This window comes from Cyclopterus lumpus, chromosome 15, assembly GCF_009769545.1.
Source record: "Cyclopterus lumpus isolate fCycLum1 chromosome 15, fCycLum1.pri, whole genome shotgun sequence".
In the NCBI taxonomy this organism is placed as follows: Eukaryota; Metazoa; Chordata; class Actinopteri; order Perciformes; family Cyclopteridae; genus Cyclopterus; species Cyclopterus lumpus.
The window spans coordinates 22,627,182-22,649,739 of NC_046980.1; the positions used below are offsets into that span (position 1 = coordinate 22,627,182).

A 22,558-nucleotide genomic window follows, 5' to 3' on the forward strand; every position below is an offset into this window, starting at 1 on the left:
GAACTGTTGGGGTGAACATATAAAATGGGGACACATCTGTGGTAATTCCCTCGGAGATCAAAAGAGCCTCAATGAGCCGTCACCGTGCACTGATGTTGGTACGCAGGCTGTTTGCTGTACCTCGTGATTTCCCCATAATTTCCCAGTTCTTATCCAAGTGGGGACACAAACCCAAAGAATCCAAGGGCTCCTTCCATGCCGTCAAACAGGCCTTCTGTGTTCCTGAAGGTTAACGACGTTCGCCTGCAGTTCAGCAGCCTTTCCCCCCAACGTCTCGTCATGTGACCGTGGGACCGGTTCACGGGTCCTCGCACGTCTCCGTTCCTGCATATCTTAACAGGCCTTTAACAAGTACTGCCAGGCTTTGATATATTCCTGAGCATAACTCTGCTTCTGGTTAATGCTTCTGTGCAGCGTGCAGTCAATAACAGGAATGGGTGATTCCACTGCATTGCCAACAGGACCAATACTACTACTAAGACTCGTGGTCTTGTTTCATAATGTATATTCTGTTGACCACGAGCGTTGTCTTGCAGCACTGACTTCCAGAAGAACAACCCTGTCCACAAACTGACTGAGGAGGAACTCCTGGCCTTCACATCTGTAAGTAATTCATTGTTTTTGTGACCGTTCTCCGGGCAATGGAACAAAAACAAGGCATCGATAACTACAGAAATGTCAGAAATATGTGATTTGAACACATTTAGGTGCATTTGCAGTTCCCAGTTCTGCCTTATTTAGGTCATGCATTCAATTGCACTGACGCATCCGTTGATGACTTGTTTCTCTGAACGTCACTCGGTTATTAAAATCCCAAAGCCCTTATACTTTCAACCATATCTACATCTTTACTACACAAATAATCAAGAGTGTGGCACCGGATGATGGGTTGTCAATCAACATTTACAGTGTATTTGTCGGGTAGGTTTCAGTTCATCAACACTGCACCGCCTCGAGAACAAAGTGCCCGAGTCTTGATTCTCAACTGCTGGATAAAAGGGAAGGGGGTTAACTCTGAAGCCAATCCAGAAGCAGGAATAGTTAACACCATGTTTGTTGTTCATATTGATTCATCCAATTTCATAATGTATATGTTAGATCTTGTCAAAGGTCACGTATCCTGTCCTTTAAGAAACATCTGAAAGGAACTGCAGCAACGGTTCAGCCCCAACATGCTTTGAATGCTCACAATGGGGGGTGCCTCCACTGAACCTCAGCCCTGAACCTGGTGTTCTCTTCAGCAGAATACTGCCTTCCTGGTGCAGGTCCCCCCCCATACACACCATGAATCATAACTCAACACCTTTTCCCTTGGCGCCCTGTCCCACCAAACCAACACATTCTCACGCCAATGCTTGTGTGGACTATCTCACTCTTTAAACTCAGTCGCTCTCGTAATGCAGCAGGGAGGTGCTGGGCATAAACACGCTAAAGGTGTGTCAGGCGGCTAGAAGCACTGACCAAGCTGCGTACTTGATGGGTCGGGAGTGTGGACGCGTCGACCGAACATCTCCAGCCCTCTAGTCTAAAGAGCTACTGGCAGCTATGTGCACAGAGGCCTACAAACAATGACGATGCAATGGCATCAGCTGTATCACAACGAGAGTCATTCTATATCCAAAGGACGACAAAGAACTGACAGCTTTAAGAGATTCAAGTATTTTTTTGAAAGTGTCCTATTCCTAAGAGTTTTTGATGATGGCTTCTCAGATCATTCTGGATAACAAACCTGCTGGGTCAGGTGTAAAGTGAGAGTGAATCATCACAGCAGTGGTCGTTGCAGACGCACCTGGCAGAGATCCACTGATTGAGCTTGTGTCATTTCAACTTTTAATCCACGTACAAAGTTATGTCTCTTTTGAGTCGTGCGCTGTTTGGCCCTTTTGGTCAGTTCATCCACGACTTCTAAATATGTTGCCATGAAATTAGGTAAGCGTTGTTTTTGGCAGTTTTATTTGTTAACCTGCTGATATTTTGGTCATCTCTTGCCTGGATGCACTCTTTGCAGACATAAGTCTGTTAATTAAAGAGGAATAAGGTGGAAGAGAGTGTGGGGGGGTGCAGGCTGTCCTTTCACTCCGTTTGACTGAAGGCAACTCTGTAAACTTCCTATTGAGCCACAGATGTTGTCTGTCTTAGGGTAAAGTCATTAAAAGTCAACTTTTTATTCAGTTTTTTTTTGACCCCGTGTTGCAGGCCTTTGCAGATGAGTCTGTGCTTTATGCGCTGCATTATTTTCCGTAATACCAGAGGTACAAAAAAAATGAGCTGTGAAGAATTGAATAGACGACTATTATAATAATAATAATAATTATTATACTATTCCCATAGACCGGAGGTGTAACCGGCTAAAAGCCATAAATGAACCACCCTCCAATGACGAGGAGGGGTTCTAATTATCTGTAAACTCGTATCTGATTTTCATGAACTACTTTATTGCCTTTTTTATACAAGCCCTGGAAAGAAAAGTAGTAAATGCATTATAAAGAAACAACGGTTTAACATTCTGTAAACTCTTTAATTTGGCTGCAAAATATTTCCTCAAATTTAAGATTTATTTTTGAATCGTTCGCGCCAAGTTCATAAAATTAAGAGGTGCATGACCAAGCGCCGCGTCGGCCGATATTACTTCATTTTCTGGCTTTGCTACGTCAAGTATAAACTAGGCTTAAATCCAGCTCATGTAATCATTCATACTTCAGCTAATGATGCGCTTGAGGGAAAAGCTGCCGGTGGCTGCTGGCTCTGTGAGCAGGCATCTTCCCAGCCTACATGTAGATCCAGGCATCTGCAGGCTGGTTAGATGGTTGTCACATGTCTAGTTGGCTTCATCGAGGCATTATCCCGGAGGACCTTGTGGAGCTCGAATGACGGCTATTACCTGACATATCATATGATCCTTGCCTGTGTGAGTGAAGCTGAAGCAAACTGCCGAGAGGGGAACAGCATGCAGAAAAGGTCTTGGACTCAACCAAAACTAGACGAGCTCGTAGGGAAGTCGGGCATGGACCAGAAAACCATCTTTGCAAAGTTTGCCACACGCCGGTCTCCACTGCAGCATCCACGGAGTGCATGTTATCTGTTATTAATTGGCACAACAAGCTTTTTGTTTTTGTTCTTCCGCTTAAACTACAAACTGCATACACAGAAATGCATTAACATGTAGTTTGTGGTTGAATATGTAGGACCAATAACTGTTGTACTACATACATGGAACAACACAATCAATGGACACACCATGCACACCCCAATATAGCTGTTCCTAATTATAAGACAAAACATGTGAATGTATAGTTATCTATGTTCTTTATATAACGAGAACATACTCGGTACTTCAACTAATTTAATTCCCGCAGGATTACTCGGAAATACACACTTTATTGAATTAGCACAAAATATGCTATATTGTGATATCTATTCTTATTTAGATATAAGGGTTTGGCCATATAGTCCTGCCCTAAAGGTTGAGTCATCTCCTGAGGAAACACCCGATGGCCACACTGGATTTTCCCCTGGTCCCGGTAAAGAAAAGACGTACGAGTCAGGAACAGGGTCAACACAGTCAATGGGTTAATGCACCTGATCGGCCCACCAGCTGCTGGAGGTCAATCAGGAGTTGGTGACCCCACTTATGTCCAGCTCCCACCATAAGACCCTAAGGTATTACCATATACCATGGTCCCTTCAATGCACACCTGCTGTATGCCCTCTACAGCGATCTGATTGTCTGATCCCAAGTCAGAAAAAGTGAATAAGATGATTTGAAGGTTAATTTATTGCTCTGGAGTTGTTGTACAATAAATGTATGGTCATTCCATCCTTTTGCTTTCTGTTTTGTAGTATGTTATTGCATCATCTGCATATTATTACGTATGCAAATGTATAAAACCGTTTAAATAATATCAAATGTCTCAATTATGTTAGGAAAATATTTTGTGTACTTTGCACATTTTAGATTCAAAACATTATACTGTTAATGGTGACATAAAAGCTTGTATTCAAATCATAACCAAGTCACAAATAACAGAAATGGTCGGCACAAACAAATTTAGTCTCTCTGTCTAAAAAAGTCGAGTAGAAAAACCGTTCTACTCCGGGTGGCAGCAGAGGTTTAGGATACAGCTGTGATCTCCTTGTCTTCGAGTGCACTCTAGGGTCGTAAAGATGCATCGCTACCTGTCAGAATCACGCTGCGGGTCTTGGATGCGCCAACATCGATGCAAAACTCTGGCTCGGATCTTGAGGAGAATCATAAATGGACCGTCGCGAACGGATATCGTCACAAGTTGCGTGAAGTTTGTGTGTGTGCGTGGAGCCGGAGGTGGTGAGACTCCGCCTCCGGCTCCACTCAGTGGTGACGAGCGTGTGAAACCACATTCAGGTCGACGTGATGATCTTAAGGAATAACCGTCCTGGTGGAATAGCTCCCCATTGTACCTTCTTTCCATGCAAAACCTAATGCGTCTTTAAAATAGTTTGACAGGATAATTAAAAGCAATGTATTGAATAATAGTTTTTAACTCATCAGCGCTAGCATCCACACGGTGTCGGAACTAACAGATTCTGCCTTTGCGTGTAGAATCCGGAGCAAACGGGACGACGTTGACCATCTGAAGTGTTTGGGTTCAAGGAGTCTTTGTTAGCTGCTTGACTTGTCACGACATGTTAGCTGCTTGACTTGTCACGACAGAAGTTAGCTGGTTGACTTGTCACGACAGAAGTTAGCTGGTCGACTTGCCAGGACAGACGTTAGCTGGTTGACTTGTCACGACAGACGTTAGCTGGTTGACTTGTCACGACAGACGTTAGCTGGTTGACTTGTCACGACAGACGTTAGCTGGTTGACTTGTCACGACAGACGTTAGCTGGTTGACTTGTCACGACAGACGTTAGCTGATTGACTTGTCACGACAGAAGTTAGCTGGTTGACTTGTCACGACAGAAGTTAGCTGGTTGACTTGTCACGACATGTTAGCTGGTTGACTTGTCACGACAAGTTAGCTGGTTGACTTGTCACGACAGAAGTTAGCTGGTTGACTTGTCACGACAGACGTTAGCTGGTTGACTTGTCACGACAGACGTTAGCTGGTTGACTTGTCACGACAGACGTTAGCTGGTTGACTTGTCACGACAGACGTTAGCTGGTTGACTTGTCACGACAGAAGTTAGCTGGTTGACTTGTCACGACAGAAGTTAGCTGGTTGACTTGTCACGACAGACGTTAGCTGGTTGACTTGTCACGACAGAAGTTAGCTGGTTGACTTGTCACGACAGAAGTTAGCTGGTTGACTTGTCACGACATGTTAGCTGGTTGACTTGTCACGACAGACGTTAGCTGGTTGACTTGTCACGACAGACGTTAGCTGGTTGACTTGTCACGACAGACGTTAGCTGGTTGACTTGTCACGACAGAAGTTAGCTGGTTGACTTGTCACGACATGTTAGCTGGTTGACTTGTCACGACAGACGTTAGCTGGTTGACTTGTCACGACAGACGTTAGCTGGTTGACTTGTCACGACAGACGTTAGCTGGTTGACTTGTCACGACATGTTAGCTGGTTGACTTGTCACGACAGACGTTAGCTGGTTGACTTGTCACGACAGACGTTAGCTGGTTGACTTGTCACGACAGAAGTTAGCTGGTTGACTTGTCACGACATAAGTTAGCTGGTTGACTTGTCACGACATGTTAGCTGGTTGACTTGTCACGACAGACGTTAGCTGGTTGACTTGTCACGACAGACGTTAGCTGGTTGACTTGTCACGACAGACGTTAGCTGGTTGACTTGTCACGACATGTTAGCTGGTTGACTTGTCACGACATGTTAGCTGGTTGACTTGTCACGACAGACGTTAGCTGGTTGACTTGTCACGACAGAAGTTAGCTGGTTGACTTGTCACGACAGAGCTCAACACACACCTGGACCCCGTGTCCCTTCAGATAAGGGGAGAATGTCTTATGTACAGCATCATCCTTTCATGCAAGATCTGGACAGTTTCTCTCTTTTCCATCTAAAGAGGATTGAGAAATGAAGGCAAGCCTCACATTGTTTGTTGCTGTTGACGTTAAGAAGCTCAGCTCTCGTGCAGTAGTGGGAACCAGCAAGATAATGAGTTGTTTATTTAGTTTTAAGCCTTTCGCTAATAAAGAGTATGCAGTAAACCGCTACTCGTTAAATGAAAATGCCTCAAAGTGTGTTTCCATATAGCGTTTGCCTTATTACCCTGCACTGCTTCACAGTGCTCCTGCTCTGGATGGAATTTGTGTCAACAATATCTTGACAGCTAACCGCTGGCAAATGATAGGCTAGCAGTTATTAAGTCTACGGTTACACGATCAAGCCGTTCTTGGCTTGGATTACATTGTGGAAACACTAGAACCAGAGAGTTGCACTACTGTGTTTTTAAATGTCACTTTTTCACTAAGAGGGTTTGATATCCAGCTACACACACGTTCCATATGATCAGACAGCTGCTCTTTAAAGTATATAAATTCATTTACTTCCAACAATACAAATTATTATGCGTAGAAGTTATCCTTCTCTTCCTCTGAAGATCCAGTGAATCCTTTTTCTGCAGATTAAAGCTGGCGGCGCACGGGGCGAGTTATCCGCTTCTCCTTGGGATCCCAAAACAGTCCATTTCGACCAGCCAATGTAGAACTAATAAAAGCTTTAAAAGCATCAACGCTGTGTTGCCCCTTTTCACACTAATGGAATTGCGTGGGATGTGATGGCGCTGAAGGTAGCGCCGCTGTTTCTAGTGTGTGGCGTTGGGGCCGTATCACCAGGATCCCCGTGGCCCTCGTCCAATGAGACCTCAGTGTTGGGTTTCACCAAATCTCTCCCACAAGTGAGATTTAACAGTTTAAATCAAGTGGGGCTGTTGAACTGCCCGATTCCTTTTGTTTCACCCACTTGGAGAAGTCCCAACACAACGTAATGTGGGTGTGTGTTCTCCATCTTTCATGTCCTGATGCTGGTTGTTCTCCATCTTTCATGTCCTGATGCTGATTGTTCCTCATCTTTCATGTCCTGATGCTGATTGTTCCTCATCCTTCATGTCCTGATGCTGGTTGTTCTCCATCTTTCATGTCCTGATGCTGGTTGTTCTCCATCTTTCATGTCCTGATGCTGGTTGTTCCTCATCTTTCATGTCCTGATGCTGGTTGTTCCTCATCTTTCATGTCCTGATACTGGTTGTTCCTCATCTTTCATGTCCTGATGCTGGTTGTTCCTCATCTTTCATGTCCTGATGCTGGTTGTTCCTCATCTTTCATGTCCTGATGCTGGTTGTTCCTCATCTTTCATGTCCTGATGCTGGTTGTTCCTCATCTTTCATGTCCTGATAATGGTTGTTCCTCATCTTTCATGTCCTGATGCTGGTTGTTCCTCATCTTTCATGTCCTGATGCTGGTTGTTCCTCATCTTTCATGTCCTGATGCTGATTGTTCTCCATCTTTCATGTCCTGATGCTGATTGTTCCTCATCTTTCATGTCCTGATGCTGATTGTTCCTCATCTTTCATGTCCTGATGCTGATTGTTCTCCATCTTTCATGTCCTGATGCTGATTGTTCCTCATCTTTCATGTCCTGATGCTGATTGTTCCTCATCTTTCATGTCCTGATGCTGGTTGTTCCTCATCTTTCATGTCCTGATGCTGGTTGTTCCTCATCTTTCATGTCCTGATGCTGATTGTTCCTCATCTTTCATGTCCTGATGCTGATTGTTCCTCATCTTTCATGTCCTGATGCTGATTGTTCTCCATCTTTCATGTCCTGATGCTGATTGTTCCTCATCTTTCATGTCCTGATGCTGATTGTTCCTCATCTTTCATGTCCTGATGCTGGTTGTTCCTCATCTTTCATGTCCTGATGCTGGTTGTTCTCCATCTTTCATGTCCTGATGCTGATTGTTCCTCATCTTTCATGTCCTGATGCTGATTGTTCCTCATCTTTCATGTCCTGATGCTGGTTGTTCCTCATCTTTCATGTCCTGATGCTGGTTGTTCCTCATCTTTCATGTCCTGATGCTGGTTGTTCTCCATCTTTCATGTCCTGATGCTGGTTGTTCCTCATCTTTCATGTCCTGATGCTGGTTGTTCCTCATCTTTCATGTCCTGATGCTAATTGTTCCTCATCCTTCATGTCCTGATGCTGATTGTTCCTCATCTTTCATGTCCTGATGCTGGTTGTTCCTCATCTTTCATGTCCTGATGCTGGTTGTTCTCCATCTTTCATGTCCTGATGCTGGTTGTTCTCCATCTTTCATGTCCTGATGCTAATTGTTCCTCATCCTTCATGTCCTGATGCTGATTGTTCCTCATCTTTCATGTCCTGATGCTGGTTGTTCTCCATCTTTCATGTCCTGATGCTAATTGTTCCTCATCTTTCATGTCCTGATGCTGGTTGTTCCTCATCTTTCATGTCCTGATGCTGGTTGTTCTCCATCTTTCATGTCCTGATGCTGGTTGTTCCTCATCCTTCATGTCCTGATGCTGATTGTTCCTCATCTTTCATGTCCTGATGCTGGTTGTTCTCCATCTTTCATGTCCTGATGCTGGTTGTTCCTCATCCTTCATGTCCTGATGCTGATTGTTCCTCATCCTTCATGTCCTGATGCTGATTGTTCCTCATCTTTCATGTCCTGATGCTGATTGTTCTCCTCTCTCTTGTCCGTCTGCAGTGTATTCTGTCCCAGCCCAAGTTCTGGGCCATCGAAGTCACGGCTCTTTGCCTCCGGACCAAACTGGAGAAGGGACATTCCCGATGTGTTGAGAGAGCCATGATGCAAACCCAGGTGAGACATGATGGGGGAGGGGGGGGGTTATGATGTTCTTTCTGTGCTGGAAAGATTATTTACATGTCAGGATTCCCACTCTTCTAATTCTCCTTTTCTAATGAAGAATTCAACTTAACCTCTGGACATCATAAGGTAGACGCACTGCTTCGGCCTGCATGGGCCTCACCCACAGGCCATTCCTTTCTGGATACGTGTTGCATGTGTCCACAAAAATGGATTCATGTATAGACTCAAATATAATTCCACAATTCTTTTTAAAAAATGTTGACCCATGTAGTTAGCAAAAGTCCTTTTCTTTTATTCCAATAGATAAGTACACTTTTATTCCCTAGTCCAGAACGCTGTATTCATGATGTAAATGTATGTTTTATGTTGAAGGAGCTGCAGAGCTCACGGTGCCTGAGAGTTATTGAGGAACCATATTCTCTCTTTGAAAACAACCCTGAGCTCAAATGTCTCTGAATGTTATTTTGGATGTTGATCAATAACAAAGACCTGATACAGACGTCATTATGGGATTGTGAAAAGCTGGTGAGGAAGTTATGAGGCTCTGGTTGGAAGATGGTCGTCACTGTGCTCATGCTGAACTCGATGAATACAACACGGCTTGTTTTGTTTCATGTCAACGTTCCAGGGTTGAGGCTGAGTACTCAGACTATGATGGGAAACACTTAGTGTCATTTTATTACAAGTACTTTATGTAGTTGGGGCGCTTTTCCTATAAAAGGTTCAATAAATTGAATCACAAGGTTGAATCAATGAAACATTCCATCCGTCTTGTCTCTGGACCAAAAGAATATATCAGGTATGATGTAATGTAATGTAATAATGGCGTATATAATATGCTTTGACTAATTAATCTCAATATCTGTACATTTAAGTGTTTAACTGGCACAACGTGGTTAAATGTATGTTTCTTAAATAAGGTTTTTGTGTCCAAACAAATTTCAGGTTCACATTTTCTGAGCTAAATGTTAAAATAACCATGAAACATTCAACATATGACTAAATTTTATGGAACATCTTACACCACAGCACTGGTTTTACTGGGAACACACCTTCACCACCACAGGCCTGGTTTTACTGGGGACACACCTTCACCACCACAGCACTGGTTTTACTGGGAACACACCTTCACCACCACAGCACTGGTTTTACTGGGGACACACCTTCACCACCACAGCACTGGTTTTACTGGGGACACACCTTCACCACCACAACACTGGTTTTACTGGGAACACACCTTCACCACCACAGGCCTGGTTTTACTGTGAACATGATGCGCCTCCAGAATGTCCTGATGTATTCCCAGATGGACTGACTATTGAACACAACAGTCTCCACATTTGAGAGGATTGAGCTTTTATTTGACGTCCCAGCTGCAGAGCGTCATCTTCTGTTCCCTCTTCCAGGCGATAGTGGACCACTTTGAAGAACAGAACTGTCCCGTGACCGAGCGGCTCAAGGGGTTCTACTCCTGCCGACCCCCCACCAGATGGGACGTCCAGGTAGCAAACGCTTTATCTTCAAAAACACATTCCATATTTTAATGTTCTTCATATAAACCACGAGAACATGAATTAACTTTTCCGTGAGCTAAATGTTAACGTTGGCGTGATAACATGTTTTAATAACATAGTTAACGTGCTACTGTTTGAGAGATGTGGGGTTAATTAGGTGTGTTAGCATGCTAATTTGAGCTAAATGGCACGAACCAGGAAATACCTTTTGGGCTTATGGTAAAGTCATCATTCTAAAAGGTATTTGATCATAAACAACTGACTAAACATGCGTCTGTACCAAATTCTAATGCAAAACACCAACAGTTGTTGGTACATTTTAAATGTCACGGTTGCGTAGATGACGTCGGGTGATTAACGATGTCGTTGGGGTACATTATTTGGGAGCCAACCATGTCTGAGTAATTCACTGGATGCGTCCTCTTGGGACCTTGAATATCTGAATCAAACGTGTGAACCTCTTACCACCACCCAGCAGAAGGCAATAGAAAGAGCTGCAAGTAGAAGAGGCAGTAATGGAACGATTTAGACGTGTCCAAAAGACCGAAGGAGTGTTGAAGAGGGAGAGACCGGTGGGGGAGGAGTCATCACCAGGCGGCATGTAATAACTGATAACTGTAATAACGGATAACAGCAATAACGCTGGAATTGAAGCGTCTGTGTTGCCGCCTGAGGGCTAGAAAGCGTGTCGAGGCGGATGATTACAGCCGGTGCTGCGAAGCATCTCCTCCACACCGGAGGCCCACTTATGGGTGTCTGTCTCTCTTTCCCTCCCTCTCCCTTTCTTTCTCTCTCTCCCACTCCCTCTCTCTCTGTCTCTCTCTCTTTCCCTCCCTTCCTCTCTGTCCCACTCTGCCTCTAACAACTCTCATATTCTCTCTCTCTCGCTGTCTGTCTCCCCCACTCTCTTTCTTTCTCTCTCTCCATCTCTCTTTCTCTATCCTCCCTCTCTCTCTCTGTCTGTCTCTCTTTTTATACCCCTCACTCTCTCCTTGTCTCTCTCCATCTCTGTCTCTCTCTCTCTCCTTTCTTGGATTGTAATTCATCTCTTGGATTATTTAGATGATGCAGTTTTCCTTTCAATTTTTCCAGTTATACATTTAAACAAGGATCTTCAGCAATTCAGTTAAATGCTTTTGGGCTTCAACACTTTTCAGCAGGTAGTTTGACTTTTCTGTATTTTTTTTATATTTATTCGGCTATTCCTCTATTTTCAGATTCAGCGATATTCTGCTATTTTCATATATTTTTCAGCGATATTCTGCTATTTTCATATATTTTTCAGCGATATTCAGCTATTTTTTTCAAATATTTCACTTTAAGCTTCAGCTTTTTGCATTTGCAACTTTCTAGTTGTTCTCGTTCTCGTTCTCTCCGGCTACAGAAACAGCTGGCCAGCCTGCTGACGGACCTCGGCTGCACCAGTTCATCTCTGCTCATCTACGAAAAGCTCGAGCTCTGGGAAGATGTCGTTATCTGCTATGAGAGGCTGGGCCAACATGGCAAGGTACACACACACACACACACACACACACACACACACGGACGGGCACACACACACACGGACACCGTGAGACCTCTTCATCTTTTCTTCTTCACTTCTTGACTGCTTGACCACGTTATCCAGTGTAAGACCAGAGAGGCCTGGAGGAACGTGTTGAAACAAACACCCATCCCTTTAAGGGTTCCTGACCTCATCAGCCCTGCTGTGGGGTATGAAAGGAGGATTTTAAGAAGGTTTTTAAATGTAACGTTAGTATGCATGAAGGAGGAGGCCCCACAAGTGCTCCCACGGTACAAAGATGTTGATCCACAGATCAAGACAACAGCTGAGCAAGCCTCGCACCGCCTCGTTGAAACCTGAAACGCACACAGAGAAGATGAAGCAGTAGGAACATAATATATGAATAACAGAACAAAACCTGCATGGCTCTGATTTAATGCTGGTAAACATAACCAACAGGAACAATAGATTGCTTTAGATTGGCCTCATTTTAGGTGGGACTTACTCACTGATAATCAGCCAATGAATGAATAACAGCAGCCTCCGTGTATAAGAGGCATGCAGACGTGGCCAAATATGTAAATCAGACGGATGAATAACACAATTTGGTTATAGGATGTTTGAACTTGTCACATGACCATCCTACGTAATATCTCTCTCATGACTATTGTGCATGATATGGCCATGAGGGACTCCAGTGTGCATTGGTATCCATATCAAGGTTAACCATCTTCCTATGTTTGGATACTAACTCACTCAATAAATATCTAGGGTTGACAAGAATATGAAAGCTTTTAAAAACTCTTTTTCCAATTAAAGAAGTTTGCAGCTCCAGCGGCAAAAGTTTCTAACTCAAGCGAGCGGGTCACCGAGTCGGCAACGCCGCCCGCCCCAAAGCCACTCCCCCAAAATGATCCTAATAAACGTATAGTTAGTGATGGGCAGGTGGCACCTTGCATGGTTTCTAACGGACGACTCTAAAGATGTGCTGCCATCCGGCCACTGACCTGAATGTCTCACTGACGCCTCCAGCCTGCCGGCCTCTGGTACTCAGTAACAGCCCATTGGGTAACCCTGGTTACCCTGGTTACCCAGGTGCTCTTGGCTAATAATAGTCTCTTTCTCCCCTTAAATCTTGTTATGCAGCATATTGTGTCATTATGTAGTCTCCGTTTGTCTCTGTCCAATGCTGCTCCCCTCTTTTGAAGTAGACTGTAACTCTTTCACGGTGACGTATGTTACAGTAATGCATGTAAAAACTTAACCATTGCAAATGTAATACGATTCTTACATGCATAAGTCAAAGGTGATTAACCAACAAAAATAGATATGGCAGTAGTTTTTTATTTGTTCGTCTTTCTTTAGTTACATAATTCTAATTAATTGTTTTTTAATAAGGAACTTTTCCCTTTTTTAAAAGACAAATAAATATGAGATATAGCTAGAAAATACACAAAACCAGAATTTGTGAAATCCTCTAAATCTGGTATTTCAATAATAGGAGATGAAAATGTGATTGTTTGTACCTGGATCAGCATTAAGATTAAAATGCATAAATATGTAATCATGTGAGCCGTGTGCTTTGAATTATGACTTCTTCTTGAGGAAATACCACAAATGTAAAAACAAAACGTCCCCGTGAACTCATCCTGATGAACCCCGAAAGCCGACCTGCGGTCGATTGCAGCGCCCCGGCGGTGCGAGTCCTTCGCCCTCGCCGCTCGGCCACCGGACTCGCCTCATTGGACGGAATGCGAGGGCTGCGTTGTTCACACGGGATGTGGCCACGATGAACTTTGAATTCAGAGCGCTTGAATCTCGAGTTGTCCTCCTCGCCTGAACGGTAGTTTGAGTTTCAAACGCACCGCGATGGCCCTCATGGGCGTGTTTTTATTATTGTAACTTATATTCCAGCAGCTTTGACAACAGGAACATGACGGTTAATTATCTCCAGCGTGCACGCTGTAATCCAAGCTTTGTGTTGGGGCTGAGGAATGCAGTGCAGCTCAGGCTGCTGTCAGCGGTTAGACGGCGGAGCATGTCGCGGCATGTCCACGGGTCATGTGACAGTCACGCGTAACATCAGCCTCGCCGTAATTAGTTTTTCTGACACACACGCGCGCCTCGTGTTTTACACCTTTTTTTGTTTTTCCATGTTCTTTTATTACAATATTATGTTACATCACCACTGCCTAGTCTTTCCCATCGGCCCTTACTTCTTGCTGTTCTGCTTCACTTCCCCTCCCTTTGCTTCAGGCTGAGGAGATTGTTCGCAGAGAGCTGGAGAAGAAGGAGAAGCCCAGTCTGTACTGCTTACTGGGAGACATCCTGAAGGAGCATCAGTACTACGACCGGGCGTGGGAGCTGTCGGGCCGACGCAGCGCCAGAGCCATGCGCTCCAAAGCCCTGCTGCACCTGCGCAGCAAGGAGTTCCAGCAGTGTGTGGACTGCTTCGAGCAGTCGCTCCAAATCAACACCATGCAGGTACGAGCAAAGCACCCGAGAGATGCTTTAAACTACTATTATGAGTAGGAACGTTCATCTGACAATGCGCCTTGCCCCTGGGGCTGCTTGGTAATGGCCCAAAGCTCCAGGATAAAGGGCTCAAAAGCATAAATGTAGTGGAGCTCGAGGTTCCACTATGCAGGGGCCGGCTTTGAGATGGTTTGAGCTGCATCGCTATCTGATTCCCTCAAGACTCATGAAGTCTTAGCAAAGCAGCCTCCAGCACTGCCTCCCAGAACTGTATTCTTATTAGGATGACAATAATCCATTACTGTGTGTGTGTGTGTGTGTGTGCGCAGCTCGGAGTGTGGTTTTCTCTCGGTTGTGCCTACTTTGCCCTGGAGGGCTATGAGGGAGCTGCCAGGGCTTTCCAGAGGTGTGTGGGCCTCGAGCCAGATGTAAGTAGCTACACGCACACACACACACACACACACACACACAATGTCAGTCACTCCATCGTCATGTGGAACAGTACAAGTTTGTGCACGGAGGAAATCGCAGCCCCATCAAGCTCTCACTTTTCATGCAACGCTCTTCATCCTTCATCCTTGTCTATCACACACACACACACACACACACACACACACACACACACACACACACACACACCAATGCTCTTTCTTCACCCTTTGACAGCCTCTGTGCATAAATGACCATCAAATAAATAAAGTTCAATTGAATAATATCTCAATATTTATTGTCAGTTAAAATATATATATATATATATATATAATATAGCAATAAAGAAATGTTCATTGTTATTGATTAAAAATAGTGACGTTACCCAAAAAACATGACGTTATTTTTGCCATCTTCTAAAAGGAGAAGTGTGTGTGGTTATTAAACCACATATTTCATCTCTATTCTTCTCCGTTAACATCATAGTTGAGCGGTGAATTCATGATTCTGAAGTTTATTTAATGTGACTTTGTCTTGTGGTGGAGCTATTTTTTATTTTAGTATTGATACAATAACCGTTTTATATTATGAGCTATAACTCTCCTTACTATGTCCTTGCCTCCTGCTTCCTCCCCTCCACGTGTCAGAATGCAGAAGCGTGGAACAACCTCTCGACAGCCCACATTCGCCTCAAAAAGAAGTGAGTATGAATATGTGTGTGTGTGTGTGTGTGTGTGTGGAGCCTCTTGAGCCCGTTCTCCATCTCTAGGAAGAAACGCCTAGAATAACATTCCCCAAATGAATCGGGGGAAATATCCCCAACTTTAAAGCTTATGTGGATATTTGTCGTCTAGACTTGTACGCAGACACAATGTGCGTGTCCCGCCCAGCACTCATAACTACCTGCTCGTCAATCACATCACATCCATCAACATGAGTAAAGAGCTTGTGACGGTTATCCATTAAAACTCTAAACGGATGGAAAACGTCACGTCATGAAAGGACCAATCTGCAAAACTCAAAGCATTAATGCATAAATACCAAAAACGACCAATCGATCAGCACATTTCAAACATCTCAGTAAAGACAATAAGAAAAGATTCATAAGGTACTAAACTCTGTCTTTCTTTAAGCTGTAAACTAAATGGTTTGACTGATATGATCCATGCCGACGGTAATATTTTTTCTTTCTAAGCTTCGTTGGATATGTTTTTGAGCGCAGTAATAAAATATCGTCCGGCATTTAAGCAGCAAATCTAACTGCATGTTTACGCAGGAAATCTGAGTTCATATTTTCAACGTTCACATTCATTTCATCCATCTGGACGTGCAGGACGCAGGCTTGGAGTAGAGATCAAAGATGGCAGGATGCTCTCTAGTTATGTATTTTCATTTTCAACTGTCTTGGTCATACCTCTTACGTTGTGGTTAAGACTTCATGGTCCAGAGGTTCTGGTCATTGGAGGAAAGCTCCTCTTAAAACCTGCGTAGCAGATTCAGCATAAATCTTCCTGGTCAGTCGTTCCCTCACCAGATCCAAACGAACACGACTGGTAACCGTGAACTCCACTCTGACCGTCGGTCGTGTATTTGGCCCGTTGTGGCGCTCCATTTGCTCACGCTCTTCTCCTCCTCCTCCTCCTCCTCCTCCTCTTCGTCTCTTCCACTGGCAGAAACAAGGCCTTCTGCACACTGAGGGAAGCCCTGAAGTGCAACTACGAACAATGGCAGATCTGGGAGAACTTTCTGGTCGTGAGCACCGACATCGGGGAGTTTGCTGAAGCCATCAAGGCCTACCATCGCCTGATGGACCTCAGGGAGAAGTACAAGGACATCCAGGTAAAGGACGAGGGAGGACTTGTTCCTCACTGCATGTCCTCTTGCCATTAAACGTCCCTCTGACCTGACGTGGTGGAGAGGACTTGTTCCTTCACAAATGTATATAATACAGCACATTCACACCCAGAGGGGTCTCTAACAGTTCTAACGCTCGTCCAGGGGTCTTCAATTAACATACAACCAGCTCCAGTTGGAGAGAACTTCCTCACAATAATTATAATTGGTTTTCAGATTGAACCGGATGAATTCACCTAAATTATCCTGTAAATTCAGTTCATTCAAGGGTGAAGTGATGTCAGTCAAAAAAGCCATGACATACATATTGTGCTCACCTTTTTAATAAGGTGTGTGTGTGATTAGCAGTCATATGACATCACTGTTTGTAAATGTCTTTCTGTACCTGTCAACACTGCAGCATAATTTTACCAAACATTCCCATGTTTGATATTTTGTACCAAAGCATAGTGTGTATATATATATTTTTAAATGGTGATTATTTTTCTGCAGTGCAGCTCTAATGAGACACTGCTGAAACAATCCTGTCAACGTGGTCCCACCACTTCAAGCCACCATTTTTACTAACATCCATCTCACACCGTTCCATTGTGTTTTGCTATCGCTCCATAAGCTCTGTCACATTTTAAGAAGCCTTATTCCATTTAGTCTCCTCCCGGTGGCTGTTTGATGACAGGGACCACCACCAAGTCCTCTCTGGGGAATCTGTAGAGGGCTGATGACGGGAGCTGTGACTAGCTGATAGATTTCATAGGAGGTGGGGATACACAAGAACACACACACACTAAGTTAGTGTGTTAGTTTTCTATTGCTCATTTAAAAGTAAACTTAAAAATGAGTCTGTCATTTATCTCTCAACAGAGATAATTACTTTCCCACATAACTTCCCATGTTAACCGGAATAAGTCATCCATTCACCCTAATGAGGTTGATCCATCAAACATGGTTCTATTTATGGATTTAACGTCTCTGGTCACATCAGATAGGCCAACATCAGAGAAACTCTTACTATGTGTGTTGGTCTCTGCACCTCGAGGTCTTTGAGGGGCCAGCTTCTGGCAGCCTTTGTGTTCAGGTGTGAGATGCATGTGGAGACACTGCTCTGTGGCATCTTGTATGACGTCTCGCATGATGTCGGTGTGCCTTTCTGGTCGCTGCAGTGGCAATCTCGTTCTAACGCAGATGGACTGGTGCACTGCAGAGCCCGTTCACCTGGTGCTCCATGTTACCCTCACTCATGAACAAGACCCCCTAGATCGGACTCACTCCCAACCCGAAGATCGCAGAGAACCATTCACTCATCCTGACTGCTGCTGAAGGTCCCGGGCTTTTGGAGTCAACAGAACCACATCATCTGCAAAGAGCCTTAATATTCAGTCCAATCACAAACAGAATTACTGTCCGGGGATAAACGTGGCGGAGGCAGACACCTACTGAGACCTGAGTGTACAGACACGGCTCTCATGTAGGTCATCCAACAACCCTGGGCCCCATGTTCTCTGTCTCAAAGTCCATAAAACACATGTAGACTGGATGGGTAAAACTCCCACGGCCCCTCCAACAGATCTGCAAGGGTAAAGAGCTGGTCCACTGATCCAGGACCGGGGTGGGATCTGCATTGCTGCTCCTGGATCTGAGCCCTTTTCCTTCCCCCTGCCATACAGTGATACCCCGATGCCCCCTTTTTACAATAGGGACCACCACATCAGGCCTACCCCTCCACAGGCAGTGTCCCCCACTTTCAAGCAAGTCAGCCCAACAAGAACATTGATACTGGAATTCAGCGTTTGCCTCCTTTTTAATAAATCCTGCATGTCTTCCTCGTTGGTCGCAGCTTTTCGGTTGCAACTTCTCTTCTAATACTCAGTGGGTTGTATTTAGTCCATTTCTCTGTTTCTTCCAAAACGGGACGAGTAATTAGGTCATTTTATCATCCGTCACATTGTCGTTGACATTTCCTTTTTAATTTAAACCCGACCCGGTCCATCGCCGTCATAACGTTAAAACTTCATCTCTGAACACCAATCTGATGGTGACGTATCGCGGTTCCTTTTCCCCCCTCTGAAGATTCTCCAGATCCTGGTGCGAGCGGTTGTGGAGAACCTGGCGGACCGGCAGGGCGTGCCGGCAGAAGCTCTGCGGTCCAACCTGAAGGAGCTGCTGGGCCGGATCAGTTCCCGTCACAGCAGCGACGCTGAGGTATGGCAGCAGTACGCTCTGCTGTACGGAGACGGCCACAGCGCCGACCCCGACGACAACGACAAGGTCTGTTCGCCACAATGTTATTTACCAAATAGTTTCACATGCTCCTTGCGCTGTAGTTTCCTAATAAGACGCTGGCGTTACGGTTCTTTAGGCCCTCCACTTCCTGTCTAAGGCCCATCGGTGCAAGGCCCAGGCTGGTGGTTGGGAGAAGGAACCTGGTCTCTTCAAGGAGGTGATCCAAAGAGCCCTGAATATGGGCGAAGGTGAGCGCACCATCCAGGTGGAGAAACGGACACACAGACGCTCCCTTTGTGTACTTTGACTCAACGGTCGTAGCGACAGGCAGAGGATACGGGACCCTAAAAGTCCTCTAAACAGGAAGTCCTGCTTACGTCCTCATATTGCTGACAGACATGCCCAATGGCTGCGTCATCCATGCTTAGCCTCGAGCCCTGCTAGGGGGCGCTGCTGTGCCATGAACCAAGGAAGTGAACCGTCTCCATTTAAACCTCCAACCAGCTCGATCCGCTCTCTGAGTCTTTCTCTCCGTTTCTCAGTGGCCATCAGTTGCAGTAAGAATAAAAGGAATCCAACAGAAGCTCTTCAGATGCTCTCCTCCACCCGCCTCAGCCTCAAGAGTCTGGCCACCAAAGCTAAGGTACACACACACACACACACACACACACACACACACACTTCCCATGACTCATGATGGCCTTTTTATTGCTTTCTTGCGTTGGTGTCATCGAGGAAATGTCGACCACAAACTGTAAAATGTTGACTTATAGAATATAAAATAAATATAGCACAACATATGATGCCAGCTATATACTAGATGAGCCCATCCCGGCATTAACACTGTGGGAACATAAGGAAGAAAGGATACTATTCATATGGTTTTAGGCATATAACTTCTTTTGTTTTCGATGACTAAACAATGGAGACTCTTCAGGAAATCAATGTTCAGAAGGAGGGTGATAAAGTGCTCCTCGGACCTGACAAATAGTGGGAGCATTATTTTAAAGAAATTGGTAATTCATCTGCAACTAGATGGACAAGCTCCTTTATTTTAATACATTACATTCAAAAGGGGAACTATATTTATTGCTGAATGCCATGTCGTCGTGTAACTTGTAATAATAAAACCTTCTGGTACGTCTCGTCTGACCAAGCTGACGGTAGCAGAACTCATGGATCCCGCCTCTCTGATGATATCGTTCACACTGTGCCAGACGTCCTAAATAAGCAGATTTTTATGTCTATATTAACGTGACGCAAAGGATTCCAACTTTCTTTAATTATGCCCTCTTTTTCCTCTGCATGACATTGTTCCAGCAAATGCACAGCGACGTGGCGACGGGTCAGCTGCACGGCGAGCTGCAGGACGGAGTCGCCGCTCTGGAACAACTCGTCGCGGCGCTGCAGGAGCTGAGTGCGAAGCGGCGCGACCAATCGCAGTGACCGGCATCAGACGCGCGTCCTGGATGACCCAATTAGAAATGGAAATTTTGTAATGGTGATGTTTTTATACCTGTATATCCACATTGGAATGTAAACAAAGACCATAAGGAATCAAACAGTAAAATAGTTCAAATTGTGAATGCTTGCTTTTAGTTTTTTGTGAATAAACTTGAGGAGCGTACCAATTAAGAGTTGGTGTACATGTGTTCCATTTGCTGGCAGTAGAAAAAGTGCTCATGAATTATGGTGACGTAGCTGTGGATGTAGTTTCTGCTCCATGCCGCGGCGTAAAGGTTCCTTAGCTTGCTGCAGTGTACGCCAAGGTGACGCAGTACAATGTTTTAGTGGAGATCAGAATGTGGTTTACATGGCAGCCCCTCCATCAGCCCCCACTATCAGCCCCTCCACTAGCCCCTCCACCAGCCCCTTCCACCAGCCCCTTCCACCAGCCCCTTCACCAGCCCCTTCACCAGCCCCTACATCAGCCCCTTCCACCAGCCCCTCCACCAGCCCCTTCCACCAGCCCCTTCCACCAGCCCCTACATCAGCCCCTTCACCAGCCCCTCCATCAGCACCCTCCATCAGCACCCTCCATCAGCCCCTCCACCAGCCCCCTCCACCAGCCCCCTCCATCAGCCCCTTCCACCAGCCCCCTCCATCAGCCCCCTCCATCAGCCGATTCCACCAGCCCCTTCCACCAGCCCCCTCCACCAGCCCCCTCCATCAGCCCCTCCATCAGCCCCTTCCACCAGCCCCTTCCACCAGCCCCCTCCATCAGCCCCTTCCACCAGCCCCTTCCACCAGCCCCTTCCACCAGCCCCCTCCATCAGCCCCTCCACCAGCCCCCTCCATCAGCCCCCTCCACCAGCCCCCTCCACCAGCCCCTTCCACCAGCCCCTTCCACCAGCCCCCTCCATCAGCCCCTTCCACCAGCCCCTCCATCAGCCCATCCATCAGCCACCTCCACCAGCCCCTCCACCAGCCACCTCCACCAGCCCCTCCACCAGCCCCCTCCACCAGCCCCCTCCATCAGCCCCTTCCACCAGCCCCTTCCACCAGCCCCTCCATCAGCCCCTCCATCAGCCCCTCCATCAGCCCCTTCCACCAGCCCCCTCCATCAGTCCCTTCCACCAGCCCCTCCATCAGCCCCCTCCACCAGCCCCTCCACCAGCCCCCTCCACCAGCCCCCTCCACCAGCCCCCTCCATCAGCCCCCTCCACCAGCCCCTCCACCAGCCCCCTCCACCAGCCCCTCCACCAGCCCCTTCCACCAGCCCCTTCCACCAGTCCCTTCCACCAGCCCCTTCCACCAGTCCCTTCCACCAGCCCCTCCATCAGCCCCTCCACCAGCCCCCTCCATCAGCCCCTTCCACCAGCCCCTCCATCAGCCCCCTCCACCAGACCCTTCCACCAGCCCCTTCCACCAGCCCCTTCCACCAGCTCCTCCATCAGCCCCTTCCACCAGACCCTTCCACCAGCCCCTCCACCAGCCCCCTCCATCAGCCCCCTCCACCAGCCCCCTCCACCAGCCCCTTCCACCAGCACCTTCCACCAGCCCCTTCCACCAGCCCCTTCCACCAGCCCCTCCATCAGCCCCCTCCACCAGCCCCTTCCACCAGCCCCTTCCACCAGCCCCTCCATCAGCCCCTTCCACCAGTCCCTTCCACCAGCCCCTCCATCAGCCCCTCCACCAGCCCCCTCCATCAGCCCCTTCCACCAGCCCCTCCATCAGCCCCCTCCATCAGCCCCCTCCACCAGCCCCCTCCACCAGCCCCTTCCACCAGCACCTTCCACCAGCCCCTTCCACCAGCCCCTTCCACCAGCCCCCTCCACCAGCCCCCTCCATCAGCCCCTATTAAACAGAAGCATCATGGTCCCCTCTGAAGTGGCTTCCAGAACCGGCTCATCTAAAGCCGTTGGTCAAGTCAATAGATTTATATTCATTCAGCCCAATATCACAGATTTTCTTCCAGGGGTTTTACAATATGTACGACATATGGCCACCTCTGTCTTTTGACTTTGAAGAAGGAATAAAAACATAATGGTAAAAAGATCAAATGGACAAACCCTCAGGAAGCTCCACTGAGGAGACGGACAGACATTCAATAGATTATATTAGATTAGATTTAACTTTATTCATCCCCAGGGGGAAATCTTTTGAAGCAGCAGCAAAACATTTTTTTCAAATATACAATAAAAAAAATGGCAGGGTATATTACATTTAAGAACTTTAATAAAGGAAATGAAAATAGAATAAAAATGAAAGTGTAGACAGTCCATCTAATCAATAGACTTTAGTTTTTCAGTAA

General features: G+C 46.1%; 2 protein-coding genes across 3 annotated transcripts in view; both read left to right on the forward strand.

The window, feature by feature from the left end:
- The window catches only part of ttc27 (tetratricopeptide repeat domain 27), a 33,408-nt gene extending 12,969 nt beyond the window's left edge, over positions 1-20,439 (forward strand). The window contains exons 9-20 of one of the 2 annotated variants that reach the window (XM_034552485.1): positions 537-603; positions 8,686-8,799; positions 10,215-10,310; positions 11,707-11,829; positions 14,083-14,310; positions 14,631-14,729; positions 15,378-15,430; positions 16,404-16,569; positions 18,652-18,849; positions 18,941-19,052; positions 19,347-19,447; positions 20,125-20,439. In XM_034552485.1, the coding sequence (XP_034408376.1) occupies positions 537-603; positions 8,686-8,799; positions 10,215-10,310; positions 11,707-11,829; positions 14,083-14,310; positions 14,631-14,729; positions 15,378-15,430; positions 16,404-16,569; positions 18,652-18,849; positions 18,941-19,052; positions 19,347-19,447; positions 20,125-20,250 (1,483 nt within the window). In that variant the 3' untranslated portion in view covers positions 20,251-20,439. The remainder of the gene's footprint in view (positions 1-536; positions 604-8,685; positions 8,800-10,214; positions 10,311-11,706; positions 11,830-14,082; positions 14,311-14,630; positions 14,730-15,377; positions 15,431-16,403; positions 16,570-18,651; positions 18,850-18,940; positions 19,053-19,346; positions 19,448-20,124) is intronic. The other variant, XM_034552486.1, reaches the window with a different exon arrangement.
- A 178-nt stretch (positions 20,440-20,617) lies between these two features.
- Positions 20,618-22,108, forward strand: LOC117744334 (extensin-like). Its single transcript, XM_034552533.1, has one exon. It carries the CDS (start codon positions 20,618-20,620, stop codon positions 22,106-22,108), a length of 1,491 nt encoding a protein of 496 aa, XP_034408424.1.
- Positions 22,109-22,558: the final 450 nt, after the last annotated feature.